The 22,751-nt window shown below is 48.2% G+C and overlaps 1 protein-coding gene across 1 annotated transcript in view; it reads right to left on the bottom strand.

The window, feature by feature from the left end:
* The window catches only part of LOC116953503 (YTH N6-methyladenosine RNA binding protein C2), a 62,471-nt gene extending 40,564 nt beyond the window's left edge, over nt 1–21,907 (bottom strand). The window contains exons 1-13 of the mRNA XM_076075105.1: nt 21,633–21,907; nt 18,214–18,391; nt 17,354–17,444; nt 16,474–16,673; nt 15,620–15,822; nt 15,251–15,417; nt 14,117–14,219; nt 13,367–13,523; nt 12,490–12,597; nt 6,077–6,222; nt 4,718–4,853; nt 3,642–3,768; nt 1,647–1,712 (exon numbers count right to left, since the gene is read on the bottom strand). Of these exons, the coding sequence (XP_075931220.1) occupies nt 1,647–1,712; nt 3,642–3,768; nt 4,718–4,853; nt 6,077–6,222; nt 12,490–12,597; nt 13,367–13,523; nt 14,117–14,219; nt 15,251–15,417; nt 15,620–15,822; nt 16,474–16,673; nt 17,354–17,444; nt 18,214–18,382 (1,673 nt within the window). The 5' untranslated portion in view covers nt 18,383–18,391; nt 21,633–21,907. The remainder of the gene's footprint in view (nt 1–1,646; nt 1,713–3,641; nt 3,769–4,717; nt 4,854–6,076; nt 6,223–12,489; nt 12,598–13,366; nt 13,524–14,116; nt 14,220–15,250; nt 15,418–15,619; nt 15,823–16,473; nt 16,674–17,353; nt 17,445–18,213; nt 18,392–21,632) is intronic.
* Nucleotides 21,908–22,751: the final 844 nt, after the last annotated feature.

The following is a 22,751-nucleotide window of genomic DNA, read 5'->3' as shown; positions in this document are numbered from 1 at the left end:
ACCGCAGATACTGGTCTAACACCGTTATGAGACTAGGCTCTAAAGAAAGCTGTCTCTGGTGTGAACCAATCAGTTTCAAAGACAATGCATATACTGTCAGAGCATGTTTTTTTTTCGATTTAAAGCTTTCGTGACTGCAAGGATTCATCTTCTTTGGTTCTTTCGGTAAAGTCACGTAGAATGAGAATAAAATAACAAATTAATAAAATAACACAATAAAATCCTCACGACGTTTCGGCCACAACACAAGTGGCCTTCATCAGGTGAAGGGACGAGGCTGTCTCGAGGACAGCTCCAGCGCTCATTCTACGTGACTTTACCGAAAGAACCAAAGAAGGAGCATGTTTTTTTGTTTGTATTTTCACCACAAGTATCTGTGGTTAATGCAGACATGATTCCTGGCAAGAAGTTTCTTGTTTGGTGTCTGAACATCTTAACACAAACTGTTTTGTTGCCAGAAAAAAAGGGGAAAACCTATTATTATACTCTAAATGCATGTTTCTAAATGTGGAGGGAAAAACCGAAGGACCCTGAGGAAAATCCAGGTGACCACAGGGAGAGCATGCAGACTCCAAATATACAGGCGTCAGGGTCGGGATTGAATCCACGACCTCCTGTATATGGCGCCTCGCACTGCTGGGTGGACAGAGGCAGTGAGAGATTTAACAATGTTGGCCACATATTAATAATAATAATCATTATAAGCCATGATCAATCTACAGCTGGATCAGGGACTCCCCAAGCTGTCACCATCACCCACGGTCCTGCGATGCAAGAATCTATCCAGGCACCTGCACACGACTGATTTCATCTCCACGGTGGAAGTGTATCTTGGCCGGTTGTATTCCCATCTTCGCTGTTACTTCTGAGTCCCAACCCACCGGCCATCGTCCCTTCACGCATCCTGCCCAAGCCCACTCATTAAAAAAAGTCAAATCACGTCTCAAACTCGTGTATGCCTTTTTAACGACAAAAAATTACAACAATGATTTCTAGTACCGGACGGAACATCCGATATGGCGAGAGTGTGGCGAAATTAGCCCTTGTGCAAGTGCCAGGTAGATCCCGACCCTGACGCCTGTATATACGGAGTCTGCATGTTCTCCCCGTGGTCACGTGGATTTTTCTCCAGGTAGATTGTTGAATCGTGAGATTGTGAGAGACGTGACATATTTGGGAGGCATTCTTCCAGTGGATTGAAAATGGCTGATGACGATACTCTTTTTGTTACCACTATTATGGTTGTTAAGTACCCAGGAAAGCCTCACTGAGTCTCAAGGCAATTTTTTCATGAGGATGCTGCCAAGTTACGTTTCAAAATAAGAGGAAATATTGCTGGCATGTGTGCTCCCATTTGAGTAATGTGCAGGATACATTTTTCAGCACTGAAATGTGTGACCAATACCAATTACATCGTATGTTTTTTCGCTTTTAGCTTTGGGAAGAAACCAGAGAAACTGGAGGAAAACCCATGAAAAACTGAGGCGAGAACGTATCAACTCAACACAGAAAAAGTATCCCGAGTCAGGTATCGAATCCAGGCCCCTTTGTTGCTGTGGGGCGCAAGTGTCACCACAGCGCTGCCACCTACGACGAATTACATTAAATCAGCGCCCGAATAAGGCGATGTTTTTGCTGATACGTACACAAACGATTCCATGAGCTCCACCACGTCCAAATGATGAAAATTCTTCGCCCAGTCGAAAGCGTTCCTGAGGAAGAAAAAAAAAAAACATGGCAAGGGCATTGGCTGGCAACGGGCGATTGCGCCGCACCCGAGCAGGAGCACGGGACGGCACATCTTGCCGAGGGGGGGCTGCACCAGCGCTGACCGTCGGACCCAAAACAAACACAAAACCAGGGAGAGATGCAGATGTTGTTCACGAAGGAAATGAGGATGACGAGATGGGCGTCAGGGATCACGAGACCGGATATCGGGCGACGGGGAAAACGGCGGAGACGCGGCCGAGCGGTCGGCCACTCGCCACTTGCCGAAGGTTTGTCAATTCGCATCCGGCAGGCCACCCTGGTTGTTACCTGCGATGTGTGTTAACCGTAAAATACTATGCACTATCTGCTTGACTCACAGTGGACCTTCCGATGTCATTCCAAATTTGCCAAATGCAAATGTAACGCCGGAAATTACACGACTGGGATCGCGCACGGCAACTGTGACCTGCAACTGGCATAACGCTAACGCGGCCCGGCGCAAAGGAAGGTTGCCCGATCATCAACGGCTCATTTTCTGATCACCACTAAGAGCAGAGCGCATCTCGAGACAAGCCGAAAGAAAGTCGACTCAGAAGGATGTGGCGTAAGAAGGGAGGACAACCACACAGGGAGAAGAAAGGCGATGAACATGGAAGCACGGGGGAGGAGGACGAAGGGCTGCCCCAGAGAGAGGTGGTTTTTAAGTGGTGGGACCAGGACTGTGGAGTGGATGTTGGAGGTGATGGCCCAGGACAGGAGTCAGCAGAGGAGTGAGGAGCAGGTTTGGAAAAATTCCAGGAAGGAGGAGACACTTTTGGCCCTCACACACGGACGGCACGGGGATGCCGTCAGTTAAAGAATTTGCACAACGTTCCAAAAGTTGGCAGCGTTTCAAACATTACCCCCACCCACCCCCTTGAAACAAAAGAGCATTGTGTGGCCGTTCCGCTGCACAATAACAACCGGTGCCACTTTTTAAATTGTTCGGTGTGGCTCCCTCCCGCCCGCTTCGCTTGTAAATTAAACGTTGCAGCAGAAATGTAAATTTAGCATGACACCGGCGTGAACACTTTCAGCCACGCAGTTTCCCGTTTCGATTTTTCAAAAGGCCAAATATAGTTCGGCGATGCCAGGAATCCCAACGCCACGTGTTCTCACGGAGGGGATTTTTCTGTTCTGTTTTGTCCGTGTACTTGACTTTTCACGTTTGTGACTCACTCGGTAGAACACACGTGCACGGACGAGAGTCCGGCTGAATCAACAACACGGCGGTTCCCGCGGGGTCAGCGTTAGTACAGCAACTGTAAATATCTTTCATGGTAAATGCAATTTAATCCCTCATCAAACAACACACTCCTTAAACGAATGGCCAAACATCACAGACGCAAAGTGACGTTGAAAGGTTCAGCCCTGTAATCGCTCGCTTACGCGACTGCTCACAGAAGAGAGCCCCCCCCGCCCCCCCAGAGGGAATTTGGCCTACTCTTCCAAGCTGGTTAACCGTCTCGGAAGAGGCGGGAGTACCCACATTCACAAAGGCGCAATATTTCACAGGGGAGTCTAAGTCTGCCAGTAGGGAGTGAAGTTGCAATTTGGTTTTACCCGATTAAAGTAAACAGCGGCCAATTTTTTTTCTTTTCTTACAAATTTGGACCGTCGAAGCGGTACAATGTGGCCTACTCTCTTGCAGAACAGCGTCACGCGACCCTTTAAACGAGCAACGCAAAGCGGACGGCGCGCCGCAGCGTTTACAATCGACGCACCAGCAGTAACCGGGGAAGCCTGTCCAAACTTGAACCACGCAAACCCCGCCGACCCCCCCCCCCCCCCCACCTCCGGCGCGACGAGCGGCAACCGTGCTTCCGCCAGGGCTGTGTCAGCGCCCGATTGTGAGCGAGGGGGGATGGGGAGGGGGATGCAGGTGCCCTCACATGCCGTTGGAGGCCTTCACGTTGACGTTGGCCCCCAACCGGAGCAGCTGCTCCACGATGCCGATGAAGCCATGTCCTGCGGCCACCATCAGCGGCGTGGCGGTCGTCTCGCTGTGCCTGTAGTCGACTGCCCGGTAGAGAGACGATCGTCATCATCAGCAGCAGCAGCAGTAGCGGCGGCGGCAGCAGCGGTGGTAGCAGCAGCGGCAGGGGCAGCAGAAGCAGCTTCAGCGGCAGGTGTGTAGCACCGAATTGATTAGACGATTCAAATTCCTACGCTCACATGCTGTAATGGTTGGCAGTACTGGCCGGCCAATCTAGAGGTCACCGATTCGGCAGTTGAAACGATGAAGCAAGTTTATTAAATCAGAAACCCCCTGCCCACCCCCCCCAACCGCTCACCTTCACCGCCTGTCCAAACAACACCCCCGCCCCCTAGAGCCCTCTTTAGTGTAGGCTCTTTCAGCAACGGTAGCACGAGCAAGCAAGCCAGCAATAGAGGGGCAACACCTTATTCTTTTAAATGAGAAACGAGGCCAAACTATGACTAGGGCCGCCATGCACGTGGGCCAATCGACGCACCCGTCGCAAACCGTTCTACCGATAAAAAAACGGTTTACCGATTCCTGACTCTCGGAACAGGGAACAATATATATATTTTTTTACTATTTTATTTTACCAGGCAAGTCCTACTGAGCTGTTTAGCACTTTTTCAGAAGCGACCTGGTCACAAATTATCTCAGTAAAGTGACTTATCATCATGTGGAAATTTACAGCAGCCAAACACCTTAAACACACGTTGATTCCAAATGTGGAGGGAAAAGCCGAAGCACCCGGAGAAAAATCCACGCAACCACGGGGAGCGAAAAAGAGACACCGCAAACTCCAAATATACAGCAGGCGTCAGGGTCGGGATCGAACCCACGACCTCCTGTACACCGGGCGAGGTAGTTAACATCTCCTAGCCACCGAGGTGTTACCAATTCAGAAAAGGGCTACCGGTGTAACAGGGGAAGAAGTGGGGAGGGTATTTTCCAGGCCACCCTGTTCCATTGGCACGCTGGCCCGGCACGCACCGCTGACGCGCTCGCTGAGCAGCAGGTGCAGCAGCTGCGTGAAGGCGTCCTCGTCCCGATGCATCCACAGGTTGGTGATGCACGCGTCCATCTCCTTGACGAGCCACGGCTCCAGGTTGGAGCCATCGCGCTCCGCCTGTCCGCGCAAAAGACAAAGATCCCCGTCGTATAGCCGAAACAGACTGTTGGGGGCAAGCGCTGTTCGCGAGTGGCACCTACATGAAGGCTGGTACGGCGCACGAGGGGGTAGGTGGCCAGCACCACGCCCGGCCGCCTTTACCTCGCGAGCGGCGATGTTTACACACCGTACGAGGTAATCGGAATTCAACTCGGGTTGCCGGGTTCTTTGCGCAGTGCACTAACCAGTACGCCACACAAAGACAATAATCCCCCCCATATAGCCACGGGCTGTTGGGGCAAGGGCTGTGAGCGAGCACTGATGAAGGCTTGGCACGGCGCACGAGGGGGAGGGCTGTGAGCGAGCATCCACGCTCGGCCGCTTGTGTTGCCCCAGCGTCGATGTTTACACACCGCGCCAGATACCCATTTCATGCTGAGTTGACTTAGGCGATGCCCTGTGAGTGGGAATCAAACTAGGGCTACCGGATTCACAGTGCGGCTACGAACCGCGTTAATTACCGCTCCCCACACGCGCAAAACATACAAAGACGCATAACATGGACACTCACGGAAACTTAGATACACACATAAAAGCTAGGGAACCTGAAACCAGATGAAACCCATGAAGAACAGGGGGAGAACATACAAACTCCAAACAGAAAGGCATCAGTCAGAAATCAAACCCAGGCGCTTCTTACTGTGAGTCAGAAGTGTTACCACTGCACCACCCTGCCTATCCATGAGTTTAACAATGTATTATTATGATTTTATTATTTATCATTGATGGGAGTGTCCTTCACGCCACGGGATCTCAGCCATGCGATAATACAATTATAATGCAATGACAAAAAAACGTTACTTAAGACTGGGCTCAAATTACTGATAGGAAATTAGTGAACACAAAAAAACAAAACCCAAGAGAGGGGAGGGTTCCTTCCCCTAAGCTAAACTATTTTTTATTTTACGAAGCGACCTGGCCATGAATGATAGCGCAACGAAGTGGCTTATCATGTGAACATTTATAGCAGCCAAATACTCTAAAATGCGTGATGTTTATTCTAAATGTGGAGGGAAAAACTAGAGAACCCGGAGAAAAATTCACAAGACCATGGGGAGAGAGACACCGCCAACTCCAAATAAACAGCAGACAGCAGGGTCAGGATCCAACCCATGGCCTCCTGTATACCCGGCGAGGTAGTTAACATCTCCCGACCCAACCCAGCGTTCCACACGACATACCTCCTGTACGAAGGCGCTCTCCCCTTCGTCGTTGAGCATCCTGGTGTGATCTGCGAGGCATGCGGCGCTGGCACTGCGTACTGGCACGCTCGATCCCGTCTCCTTCGCCTTGTACCATTCGCTCAGCTTGTTCTGCTGGCTCTCCACTGCGCACACGCAAACACAGAGTTTCCCCCCCCCCCCGTATAGCCTCAAGAGACTGTTGGGGCAAGTGCTGTTCGCGAGCGCCTTTGAAGGCTGGCACGGCGCAAGAGGAGGTGGTGTCGCCACGGCCGGCCGCCTTTTGTCTATATACTGCACCAGGTACTCATTTAAGGCCGAGTCGACCGATTTAACAAAGAAAAACGACTTTTTTTTACCAGGTAAGGCCAACTGAGCTATGTAGCTCTTTTTCAGAAGCGACCTGGCCACACAAATGTTAGCTCAAGAAAGCGGCTTGTCATCAAGTGGAAATTTATAGCAGCAGATAAATGCACGTTGATTATAAATGTGGAGGGAAAAACCAGAGGACCCGGAGAAAAATCCACACGAGCACAGAGAGAATATGCAAACTCCACGGGGAGAGAGACACGCAAACTCCAAATATAAATGTGTTAGGGTCGGAATCAAACCCACAACCTCCTGTATACCAGGCGAGGTAGTTAACATCTCGCCACAGTGGCGACCACTGTGCAATACTGGACCTACGGCAGGTGCAGGACTAGTTTGGATAACCGTAACTGATATTGGCTAAGAGGGTCACACACATACACAGTGTACATGCCTTCACAGGTCATGACAGCTATGAAGAAGCCCGGTCAGGTGACGCGATTATTCGGACCTCCTGGGTATTGTCCTGATAATGCTTGATGTAGTTTCAAGCGAAACTTCGCGAATCCAATCGTTAAATCTGGCTATGGGAATTGTTCTTCAACTCACCGGTGGGACAACTGAAACAATAATAATCGGCACATCGTTAAAAACCTGTACTCCGCGTAACGGTCTAATTAGTTTGGCCGCGTCGAGGTGGTGGAGGGTCTTAACGGCACAGATTTGACCAGATCGTTACATGGCCTAACGCAACACTTTATTAGGAATTATTGACTGCGAAAACCTACCTAGTTGTTTTTTTTTCCCCATTACGTGGCCCCACCAGACATTAGCAGTAACAACACGGGCGATAGTTTATAAAACAACAATAAACAATAACGAGAGCATTCACAATGTTAATAATAATAACAACACGGCTACGGTGGCGATGCGATGGCACAATCATGAAGAAGAGGAGCGACAAAAGACTGCAGTTGACAGTGGCCGGTTGAGACGAGGAGGGGAGAGAGGAGAGACGTGTTTCACCCAGAGCTCCTGGCCTTACCTCTAGAAACTTTATTTTTCTCAACCCTTTGTTCGGGATTTATTTTCACCAAGTGTCTCGCTTTATACACAATTTGTGATCACTGTTTGTTTGTTTAGACTTCCTTTGTCCTTCTTGCTTTGTTCTTTTCTGTTGTTTTCACTGCTCAGGGTGCGGCTGCGCTCTCTGCAGTGGAAAGGTGTCTTTGTTCTCCGCACAATCGTCCACTTTTATTTGATAGTTGATTTCATAATCACGCTTTTCTTTGTTGTTATTTCGATTTTGAGTTCCTTTGTTCCTCAAGCAATTTTTTTATTTTGTGGTTTTTCGTGTTTTTTTTCGTCCCTTTGTCTCGTGTGCTTCCACGTGTTACACGCACCACGTGTTGGCACTGTACCACACCGACCGGTGTGAGTGCAGTGCTAACATCCCCTTTAGACCCCTCTTGTTTTGTGCTGCGAGTGTGTTTACATTATTATTTTTTTATTGGTGTTTTTTTTTCTCTCTAAATTTTCGGTGTTTTTTCCTTCTCCTCTTGTAAAAAAAACCGAGGACCTTAACTAATTTTACCCTCTCCAGGGGAGCTTTGGGTGGACAGCAGTAATAGTAATTAAGACAAGGTGCTCATAACACAGGTTTGACCATCTTTACATACATTTTTTTTCGTTTCTTGTTTTTTTTGTAAATTTTTTTCCTGGCTTTAGAAAATAGAGAGGTTTGCTTTAGTAGTTGTGTGTGACATCTCACACGAGTGAAGATGTCCACCCGACCCGCAACGACGTACACGAAAGCTACCGCGCCTACACAAGGCCGGTCTCTGGGGCCTGCAAGGCGCCAGCAGCAGCAGCAGCAGCTGGAGCCTCCACGCAAGGCCGGTCTCTGGGGCCTGCAAGGCGCCCACAGCAGCAGCAGCTGGAGCCTCCATGCGAGGCTGGGATCCGCTGCCCGGCTTCCACCGATGTCCCGCTCGAAGTTTACGTGGAATCTCTGGGCGCCATCGTGCCTAGGGGCTCGATAAAGTACGCCTCCAAGGTGAGCGGAAGGGTTGGTTTTCTTCATGGAGTCCGAAAAGGTGGCAAACGCCGCCATGGAGAAGGGGCTGACGGTTGACAATTGGCACCTCACCTTGGGAGCCACTGTCATCGCCATCGGTACGTGTGATCGTATCCAACGTCCCCCCCCCTACATTCCCGATAAAGACATCCAAGATAACCTGGCTAAGTTGGGCACGCTGACTTCCCACCTACAGCGTGTGCCTTTGGGCCTCAAAAATCCTGCCTTGCGGCATGTCTTGTCTTTTAGAAGACAGGTCTACATGCTGGTGCCCAATGGGCAGCTTGAGGAGGGCTTATTTGTGATCATGCATGGAGGAAGGGCCCATTGGCTGTTTTACTGCAGGGACGTGCTAAAATGCAACCTATGCAAAGCAGAGGGGCATATTAAGAAACACTGCCCAAAGAGAGCAAATGCCCAATCCAACAGCGAGGCAACGGTGGAAAAGGGTGCTAAAGAAGCACACCCAACAAGTGACTCAGGAGAGGGTCCCTCACCACAGAGATCACTCGAGATGGCGGTAGACCCCGCTCCAACATCAGCTACTGCCATGGAGACTGAGGCTCAGCCAGCCACCCAGCCATCATTGACAGCCGGACCTCTGAAGAGGAAATTTATGGAGGATTCGGCTTCGTTGTCTCCAGAGTCAAGTGGGGATGAGGTCAGTCCCTTTAAAGATCTCCCAGAGTTGGAGTCGGAAATCGCACCAACGCCTGGGGGAGATGCAGAGAGCACTTGTGGCAAGGACGGGGTCTTTATCATCCCAGATGCCCCTAGCGGTGGGACACGCACAGGGAAGAAGCCCCGTGCAGGAACCAAGCTCAAGCGCAGGACGCCTGTAGAAAATCTGGAGCCTGAAATAGAAGCGGGGGAAAATGCAATCTGTGCAGTGGCGGAAGAAACAAGTGATGAGGGTCGCACTTCAGACCTCGACGACGCGCCCAGTGAGGCGGCCGAGGGCTCCCAGGAAACGCGAGCGGCCAAGAGCACAGAGGAGCCCAAACAGGACCCAACTGACCAAACTACGCGAGGTGACCAGGACGAGGACGATGGAGGGCCATCAGTGGAGGGGCAAGTGGCATCACCCAATAAAGCATCGACGGAGGATACCACGACGACTGAAAATCCTCAAAGCCTGGGGGCTGAGGGGGAAATCCAAGAAGAGGAGTTGGAAGAAACCCTCGGCACAGGAAGTTCAGTGAACCTGACATCTGCTGAGCTGACTGAAGGGGCAACAATATTCTCAGTCAGAGCTGTGGACCTTTTTAGATGAAGTGCATGGCCCAGAAGAACGAGTGACTGCAGCTCTGTCAAGGTGGCGAAATGTGGAGGCAATTATAGCCTCCCTAGTCCATGTTGAACAGGACTTCAAGAGACAGGGAAAGTCATCATCTGGGAAGGAAAGGAAGAGGGTCAGGTATTTCCTGAGCCAAATAACTACAGTGAGGGAAAAAAGTATTTGATCCCCTGCTGATTTTGTACGTTTGCCCACTGACAAAGAAATGATCAGTCTATAATTTTAATGTTAGGTTTATTTGAACAGTGAGACAGAATAACAACAAAATGCAGAAAAACGCATGTCAAAAATTGATTTGCATTTTAATGAGGGAAATATTTATTTGACCCCTCTGCAAAACATGAATTAGTACTTGGTGGCAAAACCCTTGTTGGTAATCACAGAGGTCAGACGTTTCTTGTAGTTGGCCACCAGGTTTGCAAAGGAGGGATTTTGTCCCACTCCTCTTTGCAGATCTTCTCCAAGTCATTAAGGTTTCGAGGCTGACGTTTGGCAACTCGAACCTTCAGCTCCCTCCACAGATTTTCTATGGGATTAAGGTCTGGAGACTGGCTAGGCCACTCCAGGACCTTAATGTGCTTCTTCTTGAGCCACTCCTTTGTTGCCTTGGCCATGTGTTTTGGGTCATTGTCATGCTGGAATACCCATCCACGACCCATTTTCAATGCCATAACTGAGGGAAGGAGGTTCTCACCCAAGATTTGACGGTACATGGCCCCGTCCATCGTCCCTTTGATGCGGTGAAGTTGTCCTGTCCCCTTAGCAGAAAAACACCCCCAAAGCATGTTTCCACCTCCATGTTTGACGGTGGGGATGGTGTTTTTGGGGTCATAGGCAGCATTCCTCCTCCTCCAAACACGGCGAGTTGAGTTGATGCCAAAGAGCTCCATTTTGGTCTCATCTGACCACAACACTTTCACCCAGTTGTCCTCTGAATCATTCAGATGTTCATTGGAAAACTTCAGACGGGCATGGATATATGCTTTCCTGAGCAGGGGGACCTTGCGGGCGCTGCAGGATTTGACTGTGGTCCCAGCTGCCTTGAGATCATTGACAAGATCCTCCCGTATAGTTCTGGGCTGATTCCTCACCGTTCTCATGAACATTGCAATTCCACGAGGTGAGATCTTGCATGGAGCCCTAGGCCAAGGGAGATTGACAGTTCTTTTTGTGTTTCTTCCATTTGCAAATAATCGCACCAACTGTTGTCACCTTCTCACCAAGCTACTTGGCAATGGTCTTGTAGCCCATTCCAGCCTTGTATAGGTCTACAATCTTGTTCCTGGCATCCTTGGAGAGCTCTTTGGTCTTGGCCATGGTGGAGAGTTTGGAATCTGATTGATTGCTTCTGTGGACAGGTGCCTTTTATACAGGAAACAAGCTGAGATTAGGAGCACTCCCTTTAAGAGTGTGCTCCTAATCTCAGCTCGTTACCTGTATAAAAGACAACTGGAAACCAAAAATCTTTCTGATTGAGAGGGGGTCAAATACTTATTTCCCTCATTAAAATGCAAATACATTTTTAACATTTTTGTCATGCGTTTTTCTGGATTGTTTTGTTGTTATTCTCTCACTGTTCAAATAAACCTTCCATTAAAATTATAGACTGATCATTTATTTGTCAGTGGGCAAACGTACAAAATCAGCAGGGGATCAAATACTTTTTTCCCTCACTGTATGTTACATGGGAAAACCGTGTTGTATCTTTTATTTAAAAAGGTGGCACATAAGCAAACAAAAAAGACAAAAAAAAGACATGATGAACGAAGCAAAGTACCGAAAGACCGAGCATCTTTCTGTTGCTTCTGATTGTTAAAAAGAGGGAGGGAGGTGCCCCGACTGGACAACTGCGAAAGAGCTTTATAGCTCATCGGATTCCTCCAGTATGAATATTCTCCTGACTATATTTTTGCCTGTCCAAGGACGGCTGTATATTGCAGTAAATCTGAAATATTCAATAGAAAAATTGTTCAGCTTCATGATTATTAATGAGGAGGGGGGGGTTGCCCCATGTGGAGTGACGTCACCCCCTCATGGTTATTGTGGAGGGGTGCGGCATGTGGAGTGACGTCACCCGCTCATGATTATTAATGAGGGGAGGGGTGCGGCATGAAGAGTGCGCAACTTTTTTGTGCATTAGTGTAAATTTCCACGCGGGCATGAATATGAATGAAGGGGGGGGGGGCGTTTTTGCAGTGACGTCACTCACGGATGTAGCACTGTGCTGCGTAATTTATTTTTTACCGCCACTTTCTGTAAAGAAACGCCATATTTGAAGCGACTTTGCGTCATTATTTTGCATCATTATTATTCATTTAATTCAGCTCGACCTTCCTATGAGTTAGTGTAAAAATCCACCCACTCGTGAATATTAATGAGGGGGGGGTGGGCCTCTTGTGGAGTGACGTCACACAGGGGGGGGTAGGCCTCATATGGAGTGACGTCACGCAGGGGGGGGGTGGGCCTCATGTGGAGTGACGTCACGCGTGGGCCGGACAGACATTTCTGGGTGATTTTAGTAGGTAATTCCGAGACGTTTCGATCGCCACGCAAGCAGTCGTCTTCTCTCTCACCTACGTGACTTCACCGAAAGAACTAAAGAGTATGAATTCCTGCAGTCACGAAAGCTTCACGTCAAGACTAATTCCCATACAGTTGGAGAACGCCGCGTCAACACAACGGGAGGCTCTCTCAAGCACTGAGGGAGGTGGCTTTGCCAGCTGTGCGTACGTTTATCTTTCTCCTTCTGGTATCTCTCCATCTCCTTAGACTTGTAACCCGTGGTGCGCAGGATGTCCTCCAGAAAGAGCCGCTTCACCTCGAACAGCCTCCCGGGCACTGGCTCACGCACGAGAGGCAACACGACGTGCACACCGCCACGTTCAACATCGCCGTAGCGGGACGCGCGGGGGCGGCGTTGCCGCCGCCGCCGCTGCCGCCGCCACCGCCGCACGGATGGATCTCCATAATAGAGGTTTTTGGGTGACATCGAGTGAATATAAATGTGTCGTTAAACCCGCCACCACCCGACACAGCCAATTAGTAAGGTTTGTCACAAACAAAAAATGCCATGTTTAAATGACAAACCTTACTAATTCGCTGTGTCGGTGGTGGCGGGTTTCACGACATTCATATAAGTAGCTATCCTTGACTTCAGTGTTAAATATTAAATACGCCACTTTATACATTACGTATGTACATAAGAGGTTTTAGGGTTAGATCGTGTGAATATAAAAGTGTCGATAAACCCGCCACCACCCAACACAGCCAATTAGAAAGGTTTGTCAAGTAAACAAAACATGCCAATGAGTTACTAATTCAGCACACCGGTGTTGGAGAGTAAACTTACATTTACCATTCGGTAATTACAACCAGAAAATGTCGTACTCTAATGGTAAATGTTGTGGGTTTACCCTCCAACACAACGGTGTGCTGTACTAGTAATCAATTGGCATTTTTTTTTTTACATGACAAATCTTACAAATTGGCTGTGTCGGGTTTAACAACACATTTATATTGACGCGGTCTAACCCAAAAACCTTTATTATGGATATTGATCGCGAAAGCCCACGTGTTAAACTGACGGATGGATTTAGCTATCTCTCACAGCGGATGATGGGGCAGCCGCTGAAGTACTTGGAGAAGAGCGAGACGTTGAGGGAGGCGCTCATCAGCACGACGCGGAGGTTGCACTGCCGCTCCAGAATATCGCGCAGCTTGATGAGCAGGAAGTCGCAGAAGCGGTCGCGTTCATGGACCTCGTCCTAGTGGATACATCACCAACAACGCTGCGATCATCGCCATCAATGTAACCACCACTAACACCACCATCATCATCACCATTATCAATTTTGACCACCTAACAAGACAAAGATCCCCCGTATAGCCTTAACAGACATTTTAGGGCAAATGCTGTTTGCAAGTAGCTCCTATGAAGGCAGGCACGGTACACAAGGGGGTAGGTGGCCAGCACCACCCTCTAAGAACCACCACCAGCACCACCACCAGAACCAACACCAGCACTACCACCATCATCACCACCTGTAACCACCACCATTATCACTACCATCATCACCACCCTTAACCATCACCACCACCAGCAGAACCATCACCATCAATAACCACCACCCTTAGCAGCAGCAACACCACCACCAGCATCACCTTTAACTACCAGAAGCAGCATCAACACCAGCTTCAAAACCATAATTTAATTTCACCATGTACAGCCCGTTGTCAATCCAATGATTAAAAAACTAAACTGAACAAAAACTCAGGAACCGGAACTGGCCACATCTTGGGCTAGACCCAATCAACTTTTAAGCACCGGTCCGGAGGGCGCCGGTAGCTTGGCACGTACCACGATGATGTGCGTAACAGTAGACATGGCGCTGTCTCCGGACATGAGGGTCCTCAGCAGCACGCCGTTGGTGCAGAACGTGAGAAGTGTCTTTGGCGAGACCCTGCGCAACGGCACATGCAGAATCCGACGGTAAAAGGGATCTCAAATACGTATATTGTGTTTTCCTGTTAACCTAACATCTTGGTTGTCACAGGCAATATTGTGATTTGTAATTTAACGTACGTATGCAAGTTGAACTTCTTTCGCACCGTACGTAACCAACTGTGCTACGTGGTCGAATGTGTCATAAGTACCTCCCACCAGCCGACATAGCCAAACCATTTAAATTATCACATGGTGGTAAGTGTTTAACTATGCGCCCAACAAGATTGTTTCAGCTCACCCACAGTTGAGTTGAAGAAGAATTCTATCAATACAAATTCAGCAGTCATATACAATGCCTATAAGCGATGTGCTGAACTTGGTTGTGACAATTGTTCTGTACCCTCCCCATACCCATGGCAAACTGTTGTTTGGCTACATCCTGCAGAGGAAGGATTTTATGACAGGTATTTTGTCAGATAATTGTTTTTGTCGCCTAACCAAAAAATGTGCCATACATATTGTCCCGAGTAGGTTTTCGTAGAGTTGTGTCACTGTAGAGCTCAAACAGGAAGGATAAACGCAACTGAACACAACCGATAAATGACATGACAACTCAACGAAAGAACACGGCACAGGGCAGGGAGAAACACAACAGAACACAGTGGTAAAAGTACACAAGAACAAATGTATGTATGCGTGTATGTTGAACTTCTTTCGCACCGTACACAGCCAACCATGCTAATCGGAGGTGCGACTAGCACAGTTGGAATGAAATGACGAGAAAAACACAATAGCACATGGTACAGAGGGAAAACACAATAACAAAAACAACACAAGACACACACACACACACAACAGAAGAACGACACGAGCTGGCAACGGCATGCCAGGGCGGTGCTGTTTGTGCCAACACCAGGAGCGCCGACACGAGAGAAGCAACAACAAACAACAGAACAGACACGCAACAGGAGAACAACACGAGCTGGCGACGGCACGCCGGGGCGGTGCCGTTGCGACCAACACGCAAGCGGCCGGAGCGCTACACACCTGCTCTCCAGCCGGATCTGGTAGCCCACGGTCTGGCCGACGCCCTCCCCTCGCTCTGCCGCCACTCTCTCGGCCACGGCGATGGCAGAGATTCGGCGCGGCTGCGTGCACAGCACGCGGCATGGCCACCCCAGGCGGGTGCTCTCGTCCAGGATGTACTGAGGGATCTGCCGGGGGGGGGGGGGGGGTGGGGGAACACGGGTGGCGGCGCACGCCGAGTTAAGCGATGATCAGAGGCAGTTCTTAAGATCGCAATTAGAGTAAAAATCCACGTTCCCGCTCGTGGTCCTCACATCGGGTGGGGCAATGAGCCCAATTTTTCCCCTCCTCTAAATAAAGGAGCTCTAAGTTCTAGGACTGTGCAAGCACCTGCGTGGTTTTGCCAGAGCCGGTCTCGCCCAGCACCAGCAGGATGTTGGACTTGGCGATGGTGCCCAGCAGCTGCTCTTGGAACTCGGCCACGGGGAGGGTCTGGCGGAACGCCTCCAGCTCCGAGCGCCCCCGCGGTGGAGGAACCTGAGGGATCCCGTTGTTGAGCCGCCCGCTCAGCCTGCTCATCTCGTGTCTCACCCCTGCGAGTGACGTGACAAAGTAGATCAGCATCACGGGTGCCATGGTGGCGAGATGTTAACTCCCTCGCCTGGTATACAGGAGGTCGTGGGTTCGACTACAACCCAGACATCTGCTGCTGTATATTTGGAGTTTGCGTGTCTCTCTCCCCGTGGTCGCACAAAGTTTCCTGCGGGTCCTCTGGTGTGTCCCTCCACATTTGGAATCAACGTGCGTTCAGCGCATTTGGCTGCTATAAATGTCCACATAATAAGCCACTTCATTTGTGGCCAGGTCGCTTCTGATAAAGAGCTATACAGCTCAGTGGGCCTTACCTGGTAAAATAAAAATAGTGTTAGCTAAAAAAAAAAATGCCCAAATAGATTAGTTTAGATTATAATCTTAGTTTTTTCGGTAAAGTCACGTTGAAGAGAAACAACAAAATAATAAAATATATATAAAACAATTATTGTTTTATATACAAACAATTATTTTGTTGTTTCTCTTCAACGTGACTTTACCGAAAAAAACTAAAGAATATGAATTACTGCAGTCACGAAAGCTTTAAATCAAAATTTAGTTTAGATTAGTTTAAGTTGATAAAGAGCACCAACAGAGCGCTACAAAACAAAAAAAAACAACCCGTCACTGGCAGCTCCAAAGCGGGAACGAACCTGGGTCTGAGCCGGCACCAGACGGCGCTCGGTCCGTGCGGGGCAGCAGCTCGGTGCGCTCCTTGCTGGTGACGGGGAAGCGCTGCAGCAGCGCGTGGGCGGCGTGGCGCGCCGGGTGCGACAGCACAAACGACATCTCGGCGCCCGCCGCCTCCGCGCTCTCCTTCTTCCGCACGGTCAGGCACCGCATCAGCCCCTTGCTACCGACGGACGCAGCGAGTACGTGGGGGGCAGCGTGAATTACCGGTGGGCGGGCGGGTTAGGTGGGTGGGTGGGTGGGTGGGCGGGTGGGTAGATGGATAGGTGTAGCATGCAGGCACACGGGGAGGTGTATAGGTAGGCAAGTAGATGAGTGGGTTCGCGAATGCATGACGAGGCAGGCAGATAGGCAGGCATGTAGGTGGACGTGCATGTGGGACAGGCAGGTGTATAGGTAGATATGGGGAGCGGTACTGTAGCGGTTAGCATGCTGCGCTACGAAGCCGTTGACTGAAGTTCGATTCCCGCTGACGGCCAACACCAATGACAATTATCTGAACCGATCATACGCCTCTCCTAGGTCGACTCAGCCTCAAATGAGTACCGAATGCGGTATGTAAACATTGCCACTCGGGAGACAAAGGCAATCAGGCGTGGTGCTGGCCACCCACCGCTCGTGTGCCGTGCCGGCCTTCATAGGTACTCGCTAACAGCACTTGCTCCAACAGTCTGTTAAGACTATATGGGGGATCTTTGTCTTGTATAGGTTGGTAAGCGGGTAGGTGGGTAGGTGAGCGGGTACGTAGGTTAGTGCATGTATCACAAGCTTATGAATCAATATTCATTAATACTTTGCGGTTACACTCCCACTAATTAAACCCAATAGCTGAGCCTCACTGACTTCCGACTCCTCGAGATGAGTCCCATCGACTGGCAGAGGCGGTGGACGAAGGCCCGCTCCGTTTTTGTCAGCGAGGAAGGGAACTCCAGCTCTGCAAGCGAAACGCACGCCAAGACAGACTTTCACGAACGTACACGCACCTCAGTACATTTGGTATCCTCACAATTCGCATAGCGCAAGCAAATCATGCATGCTGTGTATTGCAGAGTCCGCTGTAGTATCGCAGTATGGAGCAATGTTACAATGCATAACCTCAATTGGATATTTTGCGGGTAGATTATAAATTGTGGACCATGATGACGGCACTAACCACATGCAAAGCAAGGACAGTGTGTGGCTGAACCGGTGAGCGGTTGTATGGATGTGTAGCTGTGTGGTTGGGCAGTTGTGTGGGTGAGTGGTTGGGCAGTTGTGTGATTGTACAGTTTGTGTGACTCTGTGGTTGTGCGGTTGATTAGTCATGCAGTCGGGTGGTCGTGTATAGTATTCCCTCGTTATTCGCGAGTGATACGTTCCGGAGATGCTCGTGAATATAAAATTTCGTGGATAATATTGGAAAATACATTACCTAAAATACATAAATAAGCTGTTAAATAAATGAAAATTCTCTCATCACTTTCTCGCATCAATTTATCTCTCATAACTTTCTCATATCCCATTCTCTCACATCACTTTCTTTCTCTCTCTCTCTCTCTCTGAAGAGTCGTGTATAGTTCCAGATGTGATTCACGGATAGCCAAAATCGCGGATATCAAGTTCGTGAATAACGAGGTACCACTGTAGTCACGTGACCGTGTCGTTGTGCGATGTTCACTGTGGTTGTGGGGGTTGAGAGTGGTTGCGGTGGGTGACTGGCTCACCTTTATCGTCGCTGTAGCGGAAGCGCTCCATCGCGACGTTCACTGCGATCTTCACCTCCTCGCTCACCTTGATGTTCTGCAGACCTTTGCCGCGGCCGCCACTTTGATTCCCTCTGCCGCCGCGGGGAGTTCCTACGGGCTGCATGGAGGCTGCGCGTGGGCACGACATGGCGTCCCGCTAAAAAAAAAAATCGACAGCCACGATTGGACCACTGCTGGATGACGGCCTCCCCAAGCCATCGCCATCTTTCACGGATCTCACGATGCAACAATCTTGCTCTTACACACAAGCCTAGTCCGTGCTCTCCAGTTGCCTGGGTGAAAAGTTGGGCTCCGTTTTGCCCAACCCAGCTGGCTCAAAAAACGTAATCATCGAATGAGCCGATTTCATCGCTCCATCTCAGCAGTGGATGGTCTCAGGCGCGTTTTCTCATTTGGCTGCCACTGTCCGATTAGTACAGTTGGCTTCGTGCAGTGCAAATAAAGTTCAACATACATACACACATACACACATACATCCTCTGACATTATCCTTGACCGTCCCTTAGAACGACAACGTCCTGCACAATCCCACTTACCTCTCTTGACAATGTCTCTTACTTTTGTACGTTCTCTAATCAAAAACAAACATCTTTAAAACTTATTTTGCGTGAAGTTTGTTGTCCTTCGCCACACCTCTGATTAGCACGGTTGGCTACGTACGGTGCGAAAGACGCATAACATACATACGTTCCTGTTCCTGAGTTAAATTCAGAATTTGTTGCATTACAAAGACCCCCCGTATAGCCTGTAATGGACTGTTGGGGAAAGTGCTGTTAGGGAGCACCTATGAAGGCCGGCACAGCAAACAAGGGGGTGGGTGGCCAACACCACGCCCGGCCACCTTTGTCTCCCTCGTGGAAATTTTTCCGCATCGCACCAGGTACTCATTTGAGGATGAGTCGACCTAGGGGAGGCCCAGGACCAAGTGGGAATCGAACCCGGGTCACCAGGTTCATAGCGCAGCACGCTACACTAACCGCTCTCCACAGGCACTCCTTGGCATACGCGATAGATGCGTTCCTGGAAAAGCACGGGTATCTCAAAATCGCGTATGTCAAAAGCTATTTTCCCATAAGTAATAATGGTAAAAGAGGGGGTTAGGGGATTTCACTCACACTCGCAGACATAGTCGTCTATATTGTCGTAGCCTATATCAATACAATACACGTACACACAATATATGGGTGCTTAAAAAAAAGTTTTATACTTACAGTATATGGGACTATCGCTTTTAATGGAAAAAGAACAATCAAACACTGTAACATGATAACAAATGTATGCTAATAGCTTCAAAAAGTCAGAGTCTCCTCCACTTGTTCTCCATCATTGTCAACACGTGCCTGGAATTTTCTCCAGGTAGTCTCCAGAGCCCGTAGGCATATTTCTTATGGTATTGTTGCAAATTCTCACAAGTGTTAACATTTGTTTAAGCACCCTTGACTTTAAATCAAAACAGAAAATCATGTAAACTCTAATATACTTCCCATAAAATAAAAAAAGAAATACAATAAGGAATACACAAGCGGTGAACACAACACAAGTAAACTTGACAACGTACGATCACAACGTGAGACGCGAGACAAAGGGAAGAATGCTGGGGTACACATTGATGCGATACCGTCCAGTCCAGCACACGAATTGATAAATAAGAAATTAATATTATTATTATTAGTGATCGTAGCGCGAACTGGCCGCTGGCAACGCCACTGGGTCGCGGCGCCAGGCTGGTGGTGGAGCGCCTTACGGGATTACTTTATTACGAGATTTGCCTCGCGCACGTCACTAAAACGTCTAAATACAAAGCGCGCGTTATTCCGAAATGGCGCGCCACAAACGCGCGTAAACCGAGGATTGCCGGTATTCGAAACGTCCACGACGTCCGAAAAAAATTAGTCTGAACAGGTCGCTTGTGTTGTGGCCGAAACGTCGTGAGGATATTATTGTGTTCTTTTATTTTATCAATGTGTTATTTTATTCTCATTCTACGTGGTGACTTTACCGAAAGAACCAAAGAAGATGAATCCTTGCAGTCACGAAAGCTTTAAATCTAAATTTAGGTCTTCCCCTCCCCACCCCATCCTCATTCACCAACACGCACTCGCCAGGGTGAAGAAGAAGCAAGGCCAAACAACTTCGACACGTGGGGAAGGGGCCTCAAGTCGGCAGCGGCTGACAAGGAGACCATTTTTTTTATTCTCATACTTAGGCGGTCTATCGACCGTTTGTCAAATTGGCACTTGACATAAATTCAACAGCCTGAGGGAAGATGGCAATAACCACGTTGATACGATCGCTGTCAATACATGCATTGTAAAAAAAATAACCCTGAGGTAACACAAGCGGTCGTATATTTTTCCTTGTAAACGTTCAATGTTTTGTCCAAGATCGACGTGAAATATTTGTAACGCACTTCGTTATGAATCTACCCACGGCGATGGGCGAAGTGATATCCGAAGCAAGTTCTGAGATCCCGCCAGATTGTCACCAATGTAATCAAATGTTATATTCATATATACACAGCACCTTCACTCAAGGCGCTTGACATTGTTTAAAAAAGAAAATTGGTGACAATTGAATCATTTAGAGGACAGTGAAGAGAACCAGAATGTGCTGATTTATACTACAGGAGGAATCCGATGAGCTGTAAAGCTCTTTGTCACACATGTCCAGTCGGGGCACGGGCTCAGAACGTTACAGTACAAAACAAAAAACACAACAGAAGTGCAAAGTATAGGAAAGGTAAGCAAATCACCAAATGTATACAACTAAACTATTTCACTTTACCGGCTAGAACTCACTGAGCTTTACATATAATAAAGGAGCTTCCCGGCCACAATTGATGGGCTTGGTCGTCCAGTTGTGGACATTTCTACTTCTATAGCCACGACGGGCTGACGACCTAAGAGCCGCGAATTATTACATTTAGCAATTTTAACTCGATGACCCCCCACCCCCTCTCAACCCATCCCGTGAGTGATTTCCCCGCTAAAATTAGCACACGTCGCTCAGATCTCCCTGAGGCAGATGGAAATTCCACATTCCGATGGCGGCGGGTTGATGGGTGGTTCATCCATCGCACAACCACTGTTGAGGGGAACACAAGCGGTTGTGTGTGTGTGCCTGTGTGTGTGCGTGTGTGGTGAAAATAGCACGGACGTGCAGTGTGTATGTCCACGCGAACGTTAAACACATCACGAGTTCATTCGATTGAAGGGAAGAAACCAGCTAAAGCCTGACGTAGGCCCGAGCTGCCTTCAGACTTTTAGTTTCGATCGCTTTAACAAATTTCCGTGGTAAAACGAGGGGAACCGATTAGTCTCGGTCGATACATTTGTGTATAAGATGTAAAAGCGCGGGTGAAGTGGAGTAAAACTCACTCTGTCCCACTCCGAGCCGCCCAGCTTTCAAACTGAAAGTGGAATCAGAAATATGACGCTCACGGGTGAAACCAATTGATCACAATGTGAGGGGGCGCCCGGAAATTGTTACTAATTAAAGCCGCTATATCTTACGTTGTTTACCAGTTAAAAAACAAATCATTAATTTCTCTTTCTGTATTAATAAAATCTTAGCTATATTTTTATTAAGCCACGTAAGACGTTTTAATCTACTGTATATACAGAAAGCTTTAACCCCTACCCACACACACATTAATGGACTCAACTTGGCGCCTTTTACATCGTCAGTAACGATTCCATTAACTTATCGATTCCAAATTTATTATGTTAACAGTTAATGCAGTTGAATACCATTAAAACCCCCATGTAAATAAAAAAAATATGTATAATATTATATACTGTACTAAAGTTATCATTCAACAATAAAACAAAATCTGGTGATATCGTCGTCGATCCGGATAGGGTGACCGATTAATCGATATCGATATAACCTGCTGCTTGGAAGTAGGCCTGAACAATTTGGGGATAATATCTCATTGCGATTTTTTTGACAGATATTGCGATTTGATTTGCGATTAATTGTTTTAAGTCAAGCTGTGTAATAGATTTAAAACATGTGATGGAGCATTACCACGTGATACCATCAAAATATGAACTGCTCTATATATTCTCATGAGAACTTAAAATATATGAATTGCTTCCAACATGTATTTATTGAAATGTTTTAATTGAAAAAGAACAATAAAACATATAACAATTGTTAAGTTAAATAAAAAAAGCTATAACAACTAAAAATAAAATAATTCCAGCCTTTGCGATTTGCTAATCGCATTGTTTCAAATAACGATTTCGATTATAAATCGATTAACCGTTCAGCCCTGCTTGGAAGTACGCAATCGATTCGAGAAGGAATCGACAACTGGAATCTATTTCGCCACCCAGAATCTTGAGCATTGAGACTGCAGGAGCAATCCGATGAGCTATAAAGCTCTTTGTCACGGGTCTCACATTTAAAGGTACCGCTTCGAAAGTGGCCTCCCTGTTTGGATCTCTTTATTTGTGGGGATTATAAGACGCACCTAGCTTCATGTTTATTAT

This window comes from Petromyzon marinus, chromosome 52 (genome assembly GCF_048934315.1).
Source record: "Petromyzon marinus isolate PM22_M1 ecotype Great Lakes invasive population chromosome 52, UKy_Petmar_22M1.pri1.0, whole genome shotgun sequence".
In the NCBI taxonomy this organism is placed as follows: Eukaryota; Metazoa; Chordata; class Hyperoartia; order Petromyzontiformes; family Petromyzontidae; genus Petromyzon; species Petromyzon marinus.
Note: the sequence above shows the minus strand (reverse complement) of the source record. Positions and strands in the feature narration are given on the sequence as shown.